The following is a 14,273-nucleotide window of genomic DNA, read 5'->3' as shown; positions in this document are numbered from 1 at the left end:
GTGAGATACCACTTCACACTCACTAGAATGGCTAGAATGAAAAAGACAATAACAAGTGTTGACAGAGGATGTGGGAAATGGGCATCCTTATTTCAGTACTGGTGGGAATGTAAAATGATGTAGCAGCTTTGGAAAACAGTTTGGAAAACAGTTAAGCATGGAGTTACCATATAATCCAGCAATTCTACTCTTATTTACTAAAGAGAAATGAAAATGAAATGAAATGAAATGAAAATATGTCTACACAAAAACTTGTAGCAGTATTCATAATTGCTAAAAAGTGTAGACAACCTAATTGTCCACCAACTCATGAATGGACAAGTATGATATATTCATATGGAATATTATTCACCAATAAAAAGGAATGAAATACTGATACAGGCTACAACATGGATGAATCTTAGTAACCTTATGGTAAGTGAAAGCCAGTCACAAAGGACCACATATTGTATGATTCCACTTATATGAAATATCCAGAATAGGCAAACCTATAGACAGAAAGTAGATGAGTGGTTTCTTAGGGCTGGCATGGATCAGAAGTTTAGGGAAGCAACAGCTAAGGTATGTAAAGTTTCTTTTAGGGGTAATAAAAATACTTGAAAACTGTGGTGATAGGTGTGCAACTCTGTGAATATACTAAAAGCCACTGAAATGCATTATTTTAAGTGGTGAATTGTACGATGTCAATTATATCTCAACAAAAAATGTACACTTTAAAAGGGTGAATTTTTTAGTATGTGGATATCTCAATTTTCTAAAATGTCATCATTAGCTAACTATTGGTTTACACCATTGATTTAACAGGATTAAAATGGTTATGAGGTAGTGTCCATATATACTTGGTAATTCATGCTACTTTTAAACTAGGATTTCCAAATCTAAGTTTTTAAATAAGGTAAAAATAAGGTTATTTACAGAAGTGGGAGCCATGATAATCTGTTCCAGGTATGTCTACCCAAGAAAGAAATTACTCTTATTTATTCCACTTATTCTTATTACTGTCACTTAGCATGTATAGACAGCTGCTTTTGATCTTTCATTATTTCCTTTTCTCTAATATTTCTACAAAACAATCATTTAGCAAGTTTCCAATTTTTAACCAATTAAAAAAATTTTTACCTCCTACAGAAATGGAAATAAAAACAAAAATAAACAAATGGGGCCTAATGAAACTTCAAAGCTTTTGCACAGCAAAGGAAACCATAAACAAGACCAAAAGACAACCCTCAGAATGGGAGAAAATATTTGCAAATGAAGCAACTGACAAAGGATTAATCTCCAAAATTTATAAGCAGCTCCTGCAGCTCAATAACAAAAAGACAAACAACCCAATCCAAAAATGGGCAGAAGACCTAAATAGACATTTCTCCAAAGAAGATATAGAGATTGCCAACAAACACATGAAAGAATGCTCAAAATCATTAATCATTAGAGAAATGCAAATCAAAACTACAATGAGATATCACCTCACACTGGTCAGAATGGCCATCATCAAAAAATCTACAAACAATAAATGCTGGAGAGAGTGTGGAGAAAAGGGAACACTCTTGCACTGCTGGTAGGAATGTGAATTAGTATAGCCACTATGGAGAACAGTATGGAGGTTCCTTAAAAAACTACAAATAGAACCACCACATGACCCAGCAATCCCACTACTGGGCATATACCCTGAGAAAACCATAATTCAAAAAGAGTCATGTACCAAAATGTTCATCGCAGCTCTATTTACAATAGCCAGGACATGGAAGCAACCTAAGTGTCCATCATCGGATGAATGGATAAAGAAGATGTGGCACATATATACAATGGAATATTACTCAGCCATAAAAAGAAATGAAATTGAGCTATTTGTAGTGAGGTGGATGGACCCAGAGTCTGTCATACAGAGTGAAGTAAGTCAGAAAGAGAAAGACAAATACCGTATGCTAACACATATATATGGAATCTAAGGGAAAAAAAAGTCATGAAGAACCTAGGGGTAACACGGGAATAAAGACACAGACCTACTTGAGAATGGACTTGAGGATATGGGGAGGGGGAAGGGTAAGCTGTGACAAAGTGAGAGAGTGGCATGGACATATATACACTACCAAACGTAAAAGAGATAGCTAGTGGGAAGCAGCCGTATAGCACAGGGAGATCAGCTCGGTGCTTTGTGACCACCTAGAGGGGTGGGATAGGGAGGGTGAGAGGGAGGGAGACGCAAGAGGGAAGAGATATGGGAACATATGTATATGTATAACTGATTCACTTTGTTATAAAGCAGAAACTAACACACCATTGTAAAGCAATTATACTCCAATAAAGATGTAAAAAAAAATTTTTTTTCATGCATAGGAAGATGTGTTTTTGAACCCTTGCAAGGAGAGACACAATTTACTTGAGGGGGTAAGAAAAATAAACCAAGTTAAAATAACCTGCTAAGAGTGTAAAGCGACTTTTAATTTTTGCTTGTAGAATTTTATTCTACTATAATTTATAAAACAACTATGAGTCACAACCAGCAACAATGTAGAACCAGCCCTTGTTCAAGATATGGAATAAAAATATGCCCCACTGGGAATTAAGAATCTCTACATAAGTCACCTAAGATACTCCATTTCATTAAAACTCAGAGCACACTAGCCTCTTTTGTTAAGCACAGATTAACTATTAAACATTGCTGCCCTCTTCTCCACAATTTTTTTTTTTTGGCTGCACCGCAGGGCATGCGGAACTTCCCCGACCAGAGATAGAATCTGTGCCCCCTGCAGTGGAAGCACGGAGTCTTAACCACTGGACCACCAGGGAAGTCCTCTTCTCCACAATTTTAAAAGCACAAATAAATCAAAGCGGATTTTATGACGTGCATCCTTTACAGGCTCCAAAACCAGCAATACAATCTCAGGTAGCCACTTCAACCCCCTTTAGCAAAATTATTTAAGTCCACAAGACAGGAGACTGCAGCTTTAGTTGATTCTGTAAAATCCCCAAAACAGAAAAGTCTCAGTGGGGCTTCAAACAGTAAGAAAAGTAGCAATATGTGCCCAAAGTAAACAAATATACCAATGAATCCAGAGAGATAGAAGTGACATTATTATTACCTTTGAAGATGGCTCTCAGGAGTGCTCCAGCAGCTTTTCCTTTCACTGACTGATTCTGAAGGAGATTAGCCAGCTGCAAAGAAAAGAAAAAGCTACAAGTCCCTAGCAACAATTTCCCTACCTGAATGACCTAAACTTCCGGTATGAAAAACACACATCTGTCAAGTTCATATCCTTCAGAGACTCCAGGAATCACAAATAACATGTTTATTTACATATAGCAGGGTAGATCTTAACATGATGTTGGGCTGTCAAGACTGAAATTTATTCATACATTCATTCTACAAACGTTTATTAAGTATTTAATCAGCACTAGGTATCAAGCTATGTTCTTGGGGATATAAATTCATTCAGCAAATATTCTTTGAACATGTTCTTCTTCCTAGGCATTAGGGATACAAGGATGAACATGATAATCTCAGTTTACAGTACAGCAGGAGGGAAAAGGACAATAAAAAAAAATCAGAAAAAAATTTGTAAAAGAAACAAAAGACTGAGACAATAATTGAGGAAAGGGAAGGAACTTTAGCTAGAGTAGTCAGGGAGAAAGCTTCTCTGAGGTAGGTGACATTTCTATAGAGACTTGGAGGATGAGAAAGAGCTAGTTATGCAAAGGGAGGAAAGAAGAACATTTCAGATAAAGGTATTGTTATGTGCAAAGGCCCTGAGGGAGCAAAAGAGTTTGGCATATTGGATGGCCTGAAAAAAAAAAAGACCAATTTGGCTGAAGAGTAGTAAGAAAAGAGTGGCACAAGACGAATTTGGAGAGATGGGCAAGAACCAGATAATAAGAATCTTGCAGGCCATGATAGGAAGCTTAGATTTTCTCTAAGTACAATAGAAGTAACTAACGAGAAAAGAGGAGAGTGATATGATAGATGTTTTTTTTAAAAAAAAAATCAGTCTTATTCCTTTTGCAGAAAATAGGTTGTAGGAGGGTTTAAGAGTGAAATAGGGACATCTGTTAGGAGATTGTTATCAGTGATCAAATGAGAGATGATAGTGGCCTACAGCAAGGTAATAGCAGGGGAGATGTCCTGAGTTGAACTGTGTCCCCCTCCAAAATTCATGTTTAAGCTCTAACCCCCAGCATCTCAGAATGTGATCTTATTTGGAAATAGCATCATTGTAGGTGTAATTAGTTAAGCTGAGGTCATATGGGTAGGCCCTAATCCAGTATGACTAATGTCCTTAGAAAAAGGGGAAATTTGGACAGAGACACATACACAGCAAGAATGCCATGTGAAAGTGAAGGCAGAGACCATGGGACACAAGGCAAGGAATGCTAAAGATTGTCAGCAAACCACCAGAAGCTAGGCAAGACGCATGGAACAGATGATCACAGCCCTCAGCAGGAACCAACAATGCCAACACCGTGATCCTGGACTTCTAGTTCCTAGAACTTTAAAAATAACTGTCTATTGTTTAAGGTACTCAGTTTGTAGTACTTTGTAAGATGAAGAAAAGTACAGATGGCCCCGAACTTATAACAGTTCAACTTATGATTTTTCAACTTTACAATGGGGCAAAAGTGATAGGCATTCAGTAGATACTGTCTTTCGAATTTTTATCTTTTCCTGGGCTAGCAATCAGCTGCGGGATCACCAGGATAAACAACCGATACACCATTCTGTACCCATGCAACCATTCTGTTTTTCACTTTCAGTACAGTATTCAATAAATTACATGAGATATTCAACACTTTATTGTAAAATGGGCTTTGTGTTAGATGATTTTGCCCAACTGTAGGCTAATGTAAGCAGTCTTGGCACGTTTAAGGTAAGGCTAGGCTAAACTAGGATGTTTGGTAGGTTAGGTGTATTAAATGCATTTCCGACTTAGACTATTTTCAACTTAAAATGGGTTTATTGGGATGTAACCCCATCAAAATTTGGGGAAGATCCGTAGACTGAAGATATATTTGAGAGCTTGATCAGTAGGACTTTGCTATGGTCTGAATGTTTATGTCCCCCCAAAATTCACGTGTTAGAATCCTAATACCCAGTGTTATGGTACCTGGAGGTGGGGCCTTTGGGAGGTGATTAGGTATGAGGGTGGAACTCCCATGAATGGGATTAGTGCTCTTATAAGAGATCCCACAGAGCCCCCAGGCTGCTTCTACCATATGAGGGTATAATGTGAAGTCTGCAACCCAGAAGAGGGCCCTCACTTGACCACACTGGCACCATCATCTAGGACTTCCAGTCTCCAGAACTATGAGAAATAAATGTTTGTTGTTATAAGTCACCCAGTCTACCGTATTTTGTTATAGCAGCCTAAATGGACTAAGACAGAGTTCCTCATGCTTTAGACGTGAAATGGGTGTGGTGATGAAGGAAAAGAAGAAATCAAGGAGGACTCAAATTTCTGGCTTAAGCAACTAACTGGGTAGATGGTGGCACCATTTACAGACATGGTGAAAATTTCGGATTAAGCAAGCATCTAAATCATCCAGAGGGCTTGTTGAAACAGATTGTTAAGACAGAGAACTCCACCTGCAGTTTTTGATTCAGCAGATCTGATGTGGTGCTCAGAACTGTTACTCTTAAGATATCCAAGTGGAGATGTCAAATCGATAACTGAATATGCCAAAATGGAGCTTAGTGAGAACACGTAAGATCATCCAGGGAGAAAATGTAAAGAGACACCAACATTCAGCGATTAAAAAAGCAGCAGCCAGCAAAAACAACGGAGAAGGTGAGGTTGTAATATCCAAAGGACTGTCACAGAGGCCAAAACTAATAGAACAGTGAATTCTATCTCTTCTACACGTGCCTGGTCTTTCCAACTGGAGTCCATCTCTACCTTCTTAAATACCTAATAAGGAAGTACCTGATTGCTCTGCCTGGAACCTCCGACAGCCTTTGACATAACCATTAAAGCAGTGGTTCTCAACCAGGGGTGGTCTGCACCCCACCCCCGGCAGGGTACACAGGGCAATGTCTGGAGACATTTTTAGTTGTCATAACTGGAAGGGTGCTGTCACCTAATGGATACAGGCCAGGGATGCTGTTAAACATCCTACAATGCACAGGACGACATCCCTCAACAAAGAATTATCCAGTCCAAAATACACACAGTGGCAAGACTGAGAAACCCCGACTCTTCTCAAAAAAATTCAGTTTCAACAGAAGGCAATGTGGCATAGGAGAAAAAAATGGGACCCAGAATCAGATGAGCTGGGTATGTATGAATCCTCGCTTTGCCATTTATTAGCTTTATAACCTCAAGTTACTTAATATCTGTTATGGGTGTCTATTCCCTAGCTCAAAGGACTGTTATGAGGATTAAATTAGATGACAGGTAGAGGACCTCGCGCAGGGCCTAGCACACAACAGGCACTGAACAAAATTTAGTTCTCTTCCACTCCCTCTGTCCTCTACTTCCCCTACTTACATGATCTCTGGTCTTACTTTTTTGACCTTATTCAGTTATGCTTTATACTGCATTTTAAAATGCAGAAGTAAACCAAGTAAGATTAAGTATCCTTTTTATTTTGGAAGGCTTAAAATATTTTCTTTTAATTGACATACTGGAACTACCAAGTTAATGGCACAGTCCAAATACAGATTTTTTAAAAAACAGAACATTCCTCATTTTGTGCTGATGTTTCCTCATGATTAGATTGAGTTTAGGCATTCTTGGCCAGAACACAGGTGATACTGTGTCCTTCTTGGAGTATCACAGATGGAGGCATGTGCTATCCATCTGTCCCTCACCAGTAATATGAGTCTGATCACCCAAATATGTTACCTGATTTTCCCACCCTGTAATTACTTCTTTCCCCTCCCTTTGCAACCAGTATGCAGTTTGTAGGAAGAAACTTTAAGACCATGCAGGCATCTTGCTCCTCATCTAATTTTCCCCTCGTATAATGAAAAAGCCCAGCAGCAACCTCTGGTATCAGGTTCTCAAAGTCAGTGTCACCAGGAATGACACTCACATCAGGAGCTCAATGATATGACACACAGTGAAAAGGGCATGGCACCATTTCTGTGGTCCTTCTGCCAAGGATGCATGTCCTGAGTCTAATCATGAGACACATCAGACATTCAGCAAAGTAACGGATCAGTACTCTTCAGGGTTATCAAGATCATAAGAGACAAAGAAAGACTAAGGAATGGTTGCAGATTGCAGAAAATAAGGGAAAAAATAACAGTTAAGTGCAGTGTAGGATCCTGAGTGGGATTCTGGAACATAAAAAAGGGACATCAGTGAAAAAACTACCAGGTAGAGTTCAAATAGGGTCTTTAGTTTCACTAACGGCACTGTACCAATGTTAATTTCCTGGTTCTTAAATTTTTACTAAAGTTATTATGTAAGATACTAACATTTGGGAGAGGGACAGATGGAAACTATTATTTTTAAAACTTTTCCGTAAGTCTAAAATCAATTCAAAATAAAGAGTCAAAAAATTCTTCCTGGATTTAGCATCCACTGATGCTTCCTGCCTGATCCAATCTTTATCATGATGGTTGCCAAATGATTTTTTAACTCTGTGGTAAGCAAGAGCCCTTCTCATCATTTATTATCAATATGGACTCACAGATTTCTGTACTTTTCAGTGGTTTATAATTCATAACTGAACTTGATTATTTCAATGTTCAAATTTGACCAACGGAAGCCCCTTCAAGCTATCTTTATCAGGTTTGGGGTATCAATGTTATACTTTATAAAAAGCATTTGGAAGTTTTCCTTATGTATTTTCCTTATGTATTATATATGCTCTAAAACAATTCAGTGGCATCGGGACTATCTCTTACCTCTGATCTCTAAAGATTTGGTAGACGTTTCCTATGAAACTTCTGGGCCTGGTATTTTTGTGTCAAGTAATTGCTTGATAACTTTTTCTTTTATAGAAATTGATCTGGTTAAGCTTTCCATCTCAAATTGGGTCAATTTAGTTAAACTGTATGTTCCTCAGAAATTAACCATTGCATCTACATTTTCAAATTTATTTGTAGTAGATATATACAGAGTAGTCTCTTAGTATTTTTTGAGATTTTTCTCTATATGAATAGTTATTTCCCCCTTGTCATTTCTTATTTAGTATATCTGTGCTTACTCCATTGTTTTCTTGATTAGCTAATAGTTTTGTCTATTTTCTCAAAGAACCAGGATTTTTATGTATTAATTTGACCTACTGTTCTCCACTTTATTAACTTCTACTTTTATTCTAGCAGTCCCTTTTAGATTCCTCTATTCTCTCTAAATCTTTGAATGTAAATTTTCCCACTGCTGGATATGTCAGTCTTCCTTGTCATGGACTTGCTTATGTGTTTTATAATTTTTTACTCTTAAGCACATCTTCTATGGACATTTTTATCAAATGGACTGAATGCATATATTGCTGGAATGCTTACCAAATTTATAGAGGATATAAAATGATGATTAATACAATGGTCAACAGAATCAGGATACAACAAGAAGATTTTGATGGAGTGAAATCAAATTAATCTAAAAAGGTAAGTAACAGATTTAAAGTAAAAATTTTAATGTGGGTTCTAAGAACTAACTATAGAAGTTCAGAGATGAAGGAAATTTAGCCTATATGCAAAAATGACTTGGGGTTTTTAGTTGCTTTTAAGAGCAATTAGACAATAATATGATATTGCTGCAAAAAAGTTGACTCTGCATTGATGGAAGAATTAGGGAAATATTAGTGCCCCTCTACTCTAGTGGTAGAACACATGTGGAGCCCTGTGTTCAGTTTGAGGTACAAAACTTTTAATGGTAATGTTAACAAAACAGAAATGTTCAGAGGACTGTGTTCATGTTGGCGAAGAAACTTAAAACAGGAAAAGCTGAAGGACCTTTTCTAATATTTATTCAGCGTCTACTGGATGCCTATTGAGGGTCTATTAGATGTTAGATGCATACAGTATCTCATTTCATCCTCACAAAAACCAAGATAGGAATTCTTTTTGTGATAAGCATGAATCAGAGAAGTAATTCATAGCATCTATCATGGGTTTTGTTCTAGTTCTTTTTACTTATTTTATAGTGTAACATTAAAGCCTCCTCAAATTCCTTTTGGAAGCAGGTAAAATATAAACTCTAAGTAAATAAATAAATAGAAAGCAGGTTTCAACCAAATTTTAAATTGTCTATAGGATGAATCAACTCTCAACTCATGCAAAGGCTGTCTTAAAAAAGTGCCACAAAAAGCAATTTCTGGATAATTTCAAAGAAAAAAAATCAGAGCACATCCCTGGATCAATTCCCAGTTAGCATAAGATAACAAAGATTAAGATTCACCTAGCTTCAATGACCACAAAAACTAGCACATAAAAAGTTCCTTAAAAACATAACACTCGGGGCTTCCCTGGTGGCGCAGTGGTTAAGAATCTGCCTGCCACAGGTTTGATCCCTGGTCCGGGAAGATCCCACATGCTGTGGAGCAACTAAGTCCATGCGCCACAACTACTAAGCCTGTGCTCTAGAGCCTGTGAGCCACAGCTACCAAGCCCACGCGCCTAAAGCCCGTGCTCCGCAACAAGAGAAGCCACCGCAATGTGAAGCCCATGCACCGCAACAAAGAGTAGCCCCCCAGGGCTTCCCTGGTGGCGCAGTGGTTGAGAGTCCGCCTGCTGATGCAGGGGACACAGGTTCATGCCCCGGTCCAGGAAGATCCCACGTGCCGCGGAGCAGCTAGGCCCCTGAGCCATGGCCGCTGGGCCTGCGCATCCGGAGCCTGTGCTCCACAACAGGAGAGGCCACAACAGTGAGAGGCCCGCGTACCGCAAACAAAACACAACAAAAGAGTAGCCCCCGCTCACCGCAGCTAAAGAAAGCCCACGCACAGCAACAAAGACCCAATGCAGCCAAAAATAAACAGATATAACATTAAAGAAATTAAAAATAATAATAATACTCAAAGTCTTAATTTGTCTATACATATATACTAATGTTTAAGGTTAATTTTAAGGAGGGATTATTTTCCATGTAGGGATCTGAATAAGCTGAGATCATTTATAATGGAATAAGGAGAAGTATATCAGGAGAGAAAGATTAGAAAGCCTAAGATAGAAGGTAATTATTGTCCATTTTATAATCATATACTTACTTATAGTGAAGACACAATGTAAATTGGTTGGTTTTCGCTTTTACGAATAATTTCAAAATATCTTACTACTTATGAACTTATCTTCTTTAGGGAAAAACATAAATGAAGCATCAACAGGCAAATCTAATGTCTCACATCAATAACTACAGTCTGGATATTGCTTTCAAATAGGATTGTTCTAAGAACTAAAAAGTGTACTAACTTGCTTATATGGTTGCATAAATGTCATTTAAATATTATACAGTTGAAGGGATTTCCCTGGTGGTCCAGCAGTTAAGACTTCACGCTTCCAATTCAGGGGACATCGGTTCGATCCCTGGTCAGGGAACTAAGATCCCGCATGCTGCACGTTGCAGCAATCAATCAATAAACAAACAAACAAGCAAATACAGCTGTATAAATGTACACAAATGCCCTTAAGTTGTCCATATCTCTTCCTCTCTCCCATTTCTTGGTATCTATGAGTCGTTATCAAATAAATCCTTGTCTCCTAAGGAGAGTGGGGGATAGATGAAGTGGCAGAATTAATTTTTCTAACATGTCCCTCGAATTTGTTATCATGCTTGACATTTGCTTTTGGCAGAACATCCTTCCTAATACTCACATCATCTTCTTTCAGGGTTTGAAGAAATTTTTGCAGTCTGTCTGCTGTTTTTTCTGCTGCTAGAGATAAAATTTTCTGGTCCATTGTTGCACATATGAAGGAACTGGAAAGGGAAAATGTCAGAGCTGGATGAAACGTCCAGAAGTAAACAAGTTTGATTTTTTTTCCCTTCTCTACCTGTTAACTGAGTATTTCATACATATTACAGACTACGTACACAGTGGGTACTCAACAGGCTAAGGACTACCAACTAGTATGAGTAGGTGATTCTTATCCAAACCAAAATAATCTTGAGAATTCCCTGGAATTTCCTTATTAGAAAGTTGTAGTCTAATCAAGTGGTTTCCTAATTCCAAGTTACATTTTTATCATTTTTTTAAAGCATCTACCCAGTATGCTGCCCAGAACAAAGCTATCATTTAACAGTACAGCAAATATATAATAAATTATTATTGACACACACACAAGAATATAACATATAATAAAGTAACACTTGATAAATAAACAGCACTGTAAATGCATTTATACCAATTAAATGGTGTAAAAACAAATGAGAAGTTAACAAGGCTAAGAAATAAACGTGTGCTCAAACATCAAGAAGGCTTCCCAGCAGAAGAAAGCTTAAACTGGAACTTAAAAGATTAAATTTAGACAGTCAAGATAACCACATGGTATACATTATTGGGAAGGAGAGTATCATGAACAAAGGCATTCATAAGAGAATTTGAAAAATTTATTTGGGGAAAATGAGTAGTAGAGGGTTCAAGTAGGGGAGTAGTGAGTAGGAAGGCTAGAAAGGGTGGGACTAAACTGTGCAAGTTCTTAAAAGCCAGGTTAAGGAATTTAGATTTTATTCTGTAAATAATAGATAGCAACAAAAATTTCTGGAGTAAAAGATAATCTGACAAGATTGAAACAGTGTTTGAGGAAACTGAATCTGGCATCAATGTGCAGATTAAAGTAGGGAGGGAGTAAGGAGGAAGAACCGAGGCTAAGAGGCTACTGGGGGCTATTTTAGTGGTAGTGACAAAGGCCTGTCTTAGGGTGGTGACTCTGGGGAGTAGAAAGGAAAGGGTGAAATGGAAGCACATTAGACAGACAGGAGTTAGTGTGTAGCTATGGGAGTATTATGGGAAGGGGGAAATGCACACTGATGGAAAGAAGACCTGCTCCTCCTCCTGCATTTCTTCGTGTTTCCAATCTCCATAAACTGTACCATCATCCACTCAGCTGCTGAAACCAAAAACCTGGACAACATTCTTAACCACTTCACCTTCATCCTCCACATCCACTACCAAGTCCTGATGATGTTACCCTCCTAAACATCTCTCAAGTCTACTTCTCTCTGAGATCCACTACCTCCACATTACTCCAAAGCCACCATCATCTCTCACCTGAGCTACTGCATAGTTTCCTAACTTGTCCCCCACACAGCAGCTAAAATAGTGTTTTTGAAACACAAACCAGATTATGTGACTTATCCTCCCTCAGTCTCCATCCTCAACTTAAAACTCTTCAGTGGCTTTCCATTACTCTCCTATCAGTCCAAAATCCTGAATTCAGGATAAAAAGGTCTGGTCCATGCTAACTCCCCTTCCTCACTCTATTCTCCAGGCACAATGAACTGTTTTCAGTCCTTCAAACACCCAAGTTCCTCTCGCCACAGACCCTTACACATGATTTTCTGTCTGGAACTTATACAAATACCCCTCCTTTCATCTGCTGCTTGCCAATCTTTTACTGTTAATTCCTACAAATTCTTCAGATCTCAGCTCAATCCACACTTCCTTAGAAGCTCAGGCTAGATTAAACACTCCCCTATTACATCCTTTCAAGGCAACTGTAATCTCTCTCACCATCACCACACTTTTAACATTACATTTGTAATTATTAGCTTAAGAACTACACCTCCCACTCCACTTCAAACTCCAGGAGTGCAGGGGGACCTGTCTGGTTTTGTTTATCACTGAACCTCCAGTACTTAGCACAGTATCTAGCTCATAAAAGGTGCCCAATAAATATATGCTGAACAAATGAATGACTGAATCCCTACAATGGGCAAGACCCTGGGGCCAGCACTTTACACTCATTAATCTGATCCTCACACCAACCCTATGAGGTTTGTGTTATTACTCCCAATTTAGATAAAGATCTTTGGGGATTCAGAGAGATTAAGGAATTTCCCCAAATCCCCAAAGTCAGAAGGCTAGTAAGGGTAGAAGCAGAACTGAAATCCGAGTCTGTCCAGCTCCAGACCCCAAATCCCATGCTTTTACCTGCTACCCTCTGTTAGGGGCTGGGTGGCAGTAGAGGGTGCAAACAAGGTATAACGACTAAAAGAGACGTCCAGCCCTAAGGGGAAGATGCTGAACTCTTTCTATTTCAATAGGTACATTTGCTAAATTCTTCCTAAAAGCAGAGGTGAGTAACAAATAGGTGGCTGCAGATTCTTTGTCAAGAGGCCCTGAGGTTAGTGACGCACCACAGAAGTGAAACGCCGCGGGTCTTGCGTCGGGGCTCCTCAGAGAGCAAAAAGTAAACACAAATAGAGAAACTATAAAATGAAGCAGCTGGTGATGTGCGCTGTGACCGAGCTACAAAGGCGAAACAGGTTTAGAGAAATTTCTCAGACGTAGGAGCTAAACGCTGATGGAGAGAAAGAATTTAACAAGAGGGCCGAGAGTGTAGCACGCCCGGGGAGCAGGGAGAGCCAACCGACGCGGAGGGAGACGGCGGGGCATATCGACCCTTCCAGGCCAAGGAAAACGCCAGAACGTCACGATGGAAGTGGGGTCCTCCTGTCCTCCCAGACCCGCTACCTCCCCGGGGCTGAGTCCCACCGCCCCTGCAATGCGCGAAGCCCCTCCGGACGGTCACCTCAGCCTCACACCCTCCACAAGCTTCCAAAAAGTCCGCTCAACCCAACTTCACCGCACTTCCGTTACCGGGAGCAACAGCTCCCGCCTCTCGCGGCTCACTTCCGCCGCCCGGGAGCACGCTCATGGGGCGTACCATTAAGGCAGAAGGGAGGGGGGAACACCTGGGACGATCCCATTCATTGTGGGGGGGGCAGCCTTAGAACTCCAATTCGGGACCGCAGAGTGAGCAAGGGCAGTGTGGCCTGGGTGTGACCACCACGGTGCCTTGACCAGTTAAGGCCTTCTTGTGTACTATTGGGGAAAGGGTCAGTGAGAGAGGGGATGAATCTAGTGATGGCTGTAGAGGTCTTTGCATTGGAAGTGCCTGGAAGGCAGAGGAAGGTGTGCCAGTGGAGGTGTCAGTAACTCCTGTAAAGCAAAAAAGTGTTGCCTGTCATTCCATTTCTATAGGGATCAAGTCTGTAGCAACTTCAGTCGTTGGCCTCAGTGTGCCTGAGGGGAGCTCAGGATGGAGAAAAACAGGAAACATTTTGTGCTTTGGATGTAAGGATCCTTGGATAGTTGAGATGCATATCTAAGGAAAAGTTTCAATGAACCCAGATTCTTGCATCTTCCCATACATAGGAAAGCACTTAAGTCAT

At 39.6% G+C, this 14,273-nt stretch overlaps 1 protein-coding gene across 3 annotated transcripts in view; it reads right to left on the bottom strand.

Moving 5' to 3' along the window:
• Positions 1-13,713, bottom strand: part of FANCI (FA complementation group I) — an 81,922-nt gene extending 68,209 nt beyond the window's left edge. Inside the window, exons 1-3 of one of the 3 annotated variants that reach the window (XM_060097359.1) lie at positions 13,631-13,713; positions 10,754-10,856; positions 3,084-3,156 (exon numbers count right to left, since the gene is read on the bottom strand). In XM_060097359.1, the coding sequence (XP_059953342.1) occupies positions 3,084-3,156; positions 10,754-10,837 (157 nt within the window). In that variant the 5' untranslated portion in view covers positions 10,838-10,856; positions 13,631-13,713. Of the gene's footprint in view, positions 1-3,083; positions 3,157-10,753; positions 10,857-13,235; positions 13,397-13,630 lie in introns of those variants that run through there. The other 2 variants (XM_060097360.1, XM_060097358.1) reach the window with 2 other exon arrangements.
• Positions 13,714-14,273: the final 560 nt, after the last annotated feature.

This window comes from Mesoplodon densirostris, chromosome 4, assembly GCF_025265405.1.
Source record: "Mesoplodon densirostris isolate mMesDen1 chromosome 4, mMesDen1 primary haplotype, whole genome shotgun sequence".
NCBI classification, from domain to species: Eukaryota; Metazoa; Chordata; class Mammalia; order Artiodactyla; family Ziphiidae; genus Mesoplodon; species Mesoplodon densirostris.
Note: the sequence above shows the minus strand (reverse complement) of the source record. Positions and strands in the feature narration are given on the sequence as shown.